This window comes from Orycteropus afer, unplaced genomic scaffold (genome assembly GCF_000298275.1).
Source record: "Orycteropus afer afer isolate SDZICR_OR568_19922 unplaced genomic scaffold, OryAfe1.0 scaffold00447, whole genome shotgun sequence".
Lineage (NCBI taxonomy): Eukaryota > Metazoa > Chordata > Mammalia > Tubulidentata > Orycteropodidae > Orycteropus > Orycteropus afer.
Window position 1 is genome coordinate 2,317,661 of NW_006922034.1, and position 6,876 is coordinate 2,324,536.

The 6,876-nt window shown below is 36.7% G+C and overlaps 1 protein-coding gene across 1 annotated transcript in view; it reads left to right on the forward strand.

Moving 5' to 3' along the window:
* Nucleotides 1–6,876, forward strand: part of NRK (Nik related kinase) — a 243,831-nt gene that overhangs the window by 130,688 nt on the left and 106,267 nt on the right. The window contains exon 3 of the mRNA XM_007954223.2: nucleotides 1,088–1,159. Within this exon, the coding sequence (XP_007952414.1) occupies nucleotides 1,088–1,159 (72 nt within the window). The remainder of the gene's footprint in view (nucleotides 1–1,087; nucleotides 1,160–6,876) is intronic.

Here is a 6,876-nt window from a genome sequence, read left to right on the forward strand (position 1 = left end):
GAAAATTTCACATATTTTGATATTCTATAACGATAAGTAAAAGATCTGTATTTCTATCTACTTCTAGTTGATTATTTGTTTCCAAGGAGAGCAAATATGAGATTTCCTCTAATATTGTGTTAATCCTGCTGTGTTCCATAATACTATTTTCTCTCACCAACCATTTCTTCTGAGAATTGAGGCCATTATATTCTCAATGACAGGTAGAAGGGAAGAATTGTCAGAGATGCTAATTTTTCATGTATTTTCTGACAGATGAGCAAGAGAGACAGTTTAATTGGCACTGTTCCTGCTAACATTCATAAAGTTGTGTCATGGTTCCTAACATATTGTTGTAGAATTTGCTAAGCACTGATTTCTGTTCTCTTTCTTTAGCATGAATACCTCCCTTTCTCAAGATAATATTAGCACGAACATAGCAAAGGTCAAAAAAAATTCATTTCCTTATACCCTAAAGGAAAATCCTCAGATATTATGTTTGAAAAGATACAGATTCACTAAACTGTTTTCCATACCACAAACTCTTTTTTTTTTTTTCCAATTTGGGCAGAAAGTGAATCATTGAAACTATTTAAACAGTTTCATGCTTTTTGTTTTGTCAGTAAATGTCAAATGCTACAAACCAATGTGAATTTCAAGGGATCTTTTACTTTCTGTGGATTAGTTTTACCCTACAAACTATTTCTTCTAAATAACTAACTTTATATTTTTTGAGTGGGACTCTCTAAAATGGGTTTACTTGTCTCTTTGTTTCAACTTGAGATACCTTGACCCACATTTAATCCACATTTTAGATACTCAAAACTTTTGAAATAATTAAAAGTCATGTTCAACCTATATATGGTATTGCAATGGAAAGTATAACTTTACTAGCATCAAATTGTAATTTTCCTATTAATATTATAGTTGGATTTGTTACTATGAATTTGTTACCAAGTTTTTCTATATAATAATATGATTTTTTTTATTAAAAGTACTCTTGAAAATTGAGATGAATAATATTATCCTTCTTCAATTGAGTGTTTCATGTCTCTTTTTCTGAGATTTGAATGGCATTGCTAATAACGTTTTGTCATTGGTTTTGCAGACTCCTTTACCTGAAATAGGAAGGCGAGTGAGAGTGAATAAGTATCAAAAATCTGTTGGGTGGAGATACAGCGTGAGTATCGTTCTCATGAGCCCCCAAATATTCTCCTTTAATTTTCAGCTTTAAACTCATACCTTTGAGTTGTGTGTCCTGCTTGCCTGGAAGTGGTAACATGTTTATATGTTATAACATATTTATATAGATTCATTCATTGTATTTGAACACTAACTTCTGACAAGAGAGCAGGGTGTAGAAAAAGTGAGTTCCTGCTCTGGTGGCATAGTGCGTAAGGCATTTGACTGCTAACCAGAAGGCTGTCGGTTCAAACCCACCAGCCACTCCTCGGAAGGAAGTTTGGACAATCTACTTCTGTAGTGATACCACCTCGGAAACCCAAGGAGGGGTCTCTATGAGTCAGATCTGACTTGACAGAAGTGAGGTGTTTTTTTTTTTTTTTTTTTGTTTTTTTTTGTTTTTTGAACAGATAAGTGTTGACTGGAGGCAAGGGATTAAGTAAACCACAAAGCATTCACCAGTCAACCAGGAGCCCTGGTGGTGCTCTGGTTAAAGTGTTCTGCTGCTTACCAAAAGGTCAGTGGTTTGAACCCACCAGCCACTCCTCAGGAGAAAGATGTGACTATCTGCTTCCGTAAAGATTTACAGCCTTAGAAATCCTACGCTGGCAGTTCTAATCTATCCTACAGGGTCACTATGAGTCTGAATAGACTGACTGGCCATGATTTTTTTTTTTTTTTTTTGACAGAGCATAGAATCCTATATATAGTAGCTGGGTAGCAACCAAAGAAGAGGTGATAGTATCAAGAGCAAATTTTGCCTAAAAGTAGCGATGGCAAGATCCTTTTCAAATCTCCTATGTGGTATTCTGTAATGAATGCGTTTTCTCCCCATTATGATTCTAAGAAACGTTGCCATTGTATATGAATGAGGTAAATTAGGATTGCCCTTTTTATCATAAGTACAATAGTTGAGATGAAACCTGTAGTCTACCCAGTTTAAAAATTTGCATACATCTGGCACTGTATTTTTACACATGAAGGAGTATGAAGATGCTTTCAACTTTTTTTTTTTTTCACTGTCCTACAAAGCAGATCCTTCTCACTCTGGTAGTTCTCTGTTCCAGAATAAGAATCAAACCAAACCAAACTCACTGCCATCAAGTAGATTCTGACTCATAGCGACCCCTCCTTGGGTTTCCAAGGCAATATCTCTACGGAAATAGATTGCCTAGTCTTCCTTCTGAGGAATGGCTGGTGGGTTTGAACTGTCAGCCTTCTGGTTAGCAGTCAAATGCCTTAGGCACTATGCCACCAGAGGTAATTAACATGTCTAAAATATGTGAGATGAAGATTCTCCATCCTCTCTTCTAAAGAGAATTGCCCCTTTTCAGTAGATGTTTGTGATCTATCAAAATATTCTGCAAACTTGAAAGCAGATTTCCTACTATTAACAATGTGATTCATTGATATCTCTTTTTCCCCTACATTTCCACCTGCAGTCAAATATTTGAGATTCAAATATTTTCAACTTTTTGTACTCTAATATTAATATGCTTGCTCTCAGACATATTAAAAATAACCTCGGCCAAACACTAGACAGGGAGGGCTACGAGCTGAACAATTATGCCAAGGTGATGCACTTCTTAGAACAACCAACTGTGGAGAATCAGAAGGGCAACAATTACCCAGGGAGAAAGGTAAGGAGGCAGAAATGCATAGGCAAGAAGACACTGGGAAAGCGTGAGCACAGGGAGGAAGTGGGAAGAGAGCTGGTACATTGCAGGGATTTTAATCAGAGTCACAAAACAAAATGTGTATGAACTGTTGAATGGAAAACGAATCTGCTTTGTAAAACTTCACCAAAATCACAATAAGAAGTTAAAAAGAAAATAAAGTAAAATAACCTTTCCTGTTCACAATCACCCTCGGAGAATTTTTCTAGTTATATTGTTAAACAGCTTGAAGATTCATCTATTAAGTACACTAGGCTCCTGATTTATTTATAACATATCTCAGAAGACAAAGCACAAAGAAAACAACTAGAACTGATTTATTAGTCAGTTTATTATTATTTATTAATCATGCTTTGGTAGATCAAGAAGCTGCAAAAGGTAAGGTAAGGAAAATATAATTATTTAACCAATTCTGCTCTCAACAAACATTTGTGGTATTAGAAATTCCTTTAAACATCTTCCCCAAACACTCTCTGGCAGTTCTTTCCATAGAGAAAAGGATTTTGATTCTAGAATTGGGTACAACCACAAAGAAAGTTCTGGCATCCTTGAGCTGCCTCATCTTGATAGAAAGCAGGATATTCAGGCCACTCTAGGATCAGCGGGCCCTGAGCCAGAAAATACTGCAGCATCGTATTCCTGGGAAATGAGTGAGAGTTTTAAATTACCCACTTGGTCTGATAGATACAATGTACTTATGTGTTTCTCACAATCTCAATTTCCCAGTTAATTGAGAGTGACAAACACACTAATTTTTTCCAAACATACCTGACCTTAGTTTATTTGTTTTGGGAGAATTTACATTTTATCATGAGAAACGCACGCTTAAAAGTTTTTCTAGTCAGATGCTTTGATTTCTCTGATTATATATTTTAGTAATAAAATAACTGTTAACCGAGCATCTTTTTGGAAGTCTAAATCATCTTGAATTCTTTGGGATAAGAAGTGTGTGACTTGCACACACATCTCCTCGATGCTAGGAGTTTATGTGAATAGCGATAATATGGAAGTATAGAAATACAAGTTTAAATTGCAAATCTACCACTAAATAGCCAAGAAAATATTTAGGAAAGTGGTCTTCTTACCTCTCCAGGTCTCATGTTCCTTCTAGATAATATTGCACTAGAATATTTGGCCTATCTATAAAAAGGATTGGAAGTATGGTCAAATCCAACTATATAGCTTCCTGGAAGACTGCTCATCTACTTCCATAGAGATAGCACCTCAGAAACCCAAGGAGGGGTCACTACGAGTCAGATTCAACTCGACAGCAGTGAGTTTGATTTTTGCTTTTGGAGAGCCCAGCCTAAGGGGTGCCATTCTCCCATTCATGTTTGGAGACATGAGCTTTCTAACCAACAAAGAAGACAAAGCTCCATGGCATCAACCTACCTAAAAATTTAATGGACTCAAACTTGCCTCCCCCGACACACACACTTATCTTTAACCTGTTTTCTCTTTTCGAAATCTCACATCATCATCTCATTCCTGCTTATTGCACAATGTATAAGTTCATATTCTTCTCAGCAGGATCTTGGTATCTTTTAGAACCTGAGAGTACCTATGTACACATGGAATTGCTAGTACCTGTGGTTTATTTCTGTATAATGCCATATATTGTTACTATTTTACAGAAGGGTCATATTACAGCAGAGGCATATGACTGTAGGGCCCTACATTACAAGAATAAAAGCCATACGATTCTTCTTTTAACTTTGTAGAAAACAGGATAGGGGGATTTAAGATGAACTTATTAAATGAATTTTATGGGAGGTTAGAATGAGACTTGAACCTCTAAACTTCCCTATAATTCTTGTGCTACAAGTTGATTGTTTTTATTTTTTTATGCCTTTATTACACAATAAATAGAAAAAGGGAATCTATTATTCTAATTAGGCAAATCAGGCTCCACTCCCTGTCCCAAAAGACAAATGGTCATCTAGATTTATTTTCTTGTAGTTGAATGTTTATGGATAAATCTACTAGAAAGTCCTAGGGAAATGCTAAATAATATTCTATAACTTCCAGCCATTTATCTTAGATTTCAAACTTTTTATAGATGATATGTTATGAATGCTGGACATTTTCAGGGGAAAGGGGGTAATTTACAAATATCAAATCAACTTGGATACATTACAGAAAACTAGTTATATATTTATTTCATCAGTATTTATATAGCCTAGCCAAAATACAGCTAAACACAAAAAGTAATTGCATACTTTTCCCACTGAGTCTTAGAGATGAACTCAGAAGGGATGTGATAACTAAGTAGATATATTCAGTTATCTATTCATTTCACCTAAAAGGTTAAAACACTAGCTAGAAATCCCCAGCACTTTCTCCAACTACCCTGACTTTATGAACTGGGGCCAGGGGATAGATACCATTGGAAATTGACCCCTTAATTACTTTTCATAACGATTCACTTTTTCCTAATTCATTGCCCAAAATAAGTCAAAGGTATTTTTTTTCATTGGATTTCAGAGCAGGATCTTAACTGTATTTTTAGTTATCTTTTCTTTGATTCTTCAACTATATTTTGCTTTGTTTAATAACAGTATTTCTGGAAAGGTTATTGTTTTGGTTTTTCTAGTGCCATTCTGACAGAAAATATGACAAATGGGTGGTTTGAACAAACAGGGATATATTTTGTTACAGGTAAGGAGGCTAGAACTCTGGGTTCAAAGTGCTGGCTCTAGGGGCTGGATGAAAGCCCTTCAACCTTGGGCTTCAGCTTTGCCTCTTGCTCCAGGACCACTGGAGCTAGAGGCATCTCTTTATTCAGGCAGCTGCTGGCTGCTGAGGCTAAAAAGCCCAAGGTCAACAAATAAAATGGCACTGTCTCAATATTACAAAACAACATGGAAGGCCACTAGTTCAAGACCAGAGACAGTCCCAAGATTGGCAGGAAACATGGCAGGCTGCTGAAGTAAGGAAGACTCAGCTACATGCAGGGTCCAAGCTTGCCAAAATGCTCCAGAGACCTTTCTCAATACTGCTTCTTCTATACTGGAAGCAGACCACATCCCTAAGGCAGCTACTCAGCTGCTCCAGTAGATTTCACCATTGAGTTGATTTTCAGTCTCATCATGGGGAATAACTACATCCAGCTGCCCAACCACTCGAAAACAGGCCCGGCCAAGTTGATACACAACTTAACTACCACAGTTACACAAATTGAATTTTTATAGATTCAGTAGGACAGTGTTCTATTTATGATCAAGTAAAGTCTAGAGTTAAAAGGACTTTAAAGGAGCCCAGTGGTGAATTCAATAGCCAAGAATTGTTTTCTGAGGTAACTAACATCATTCTCCACTTCATTATGTTGTTGGTGTTGTTGTTGTTGTTGTTATGTGCCGTCGAGTCAGACCCGACTCACAGTCACCCCTCCTTGGGTTTCCGAGGCAGTATCACTACGGAAGTAGATTGCCCCATCTTCCTTCTGAGGAGTGACTGGTGGGTTTGAACTGCCAGCCTCCTGGTTAGCAGTCAAATGCCTTAGGCACTATGCTACCAGAGCTCCTCTTCATTATGCCTTAGTCAATTAAAATGAATATATATTGTCCTAACATTGTTGTTGTTGTTGTTGTTATGTGCCGTCGAGTCAGACCCGACTCACAGTCACCCCTCCTTGGGTTTCCGAGGCAGTATCACTACGGAAGTAGATTGCCCCATCTTCCTTCTGAGGAGTGACTGGTGGGTTTGAACTGCCAGCCTCCTGGTTAGCAGTCAAATGCCTTAGGCACTATGCTACCAGAGCTCCTCTTCATTATGTAATATCTTATATTCATCCCTTGTTATGTCATTCATGTATGTTAATCTTATTTCCCTGGATTGTGAATTCATTTAAGTTAGGACTGTAACACCTAAATGTGTAACTTATTGATATGTTCATAGAATATTGCCAACAATCTATTGTTTTTGTAAGTTAACATTTTTACATCTTTTTCTTCAGTGAACTTGCACCTATATATAAAAAAAACTATCTGATGTGGTAATTTTTAAATTATGTTTTTAAAAGTTAAAGATCATTTGCTTA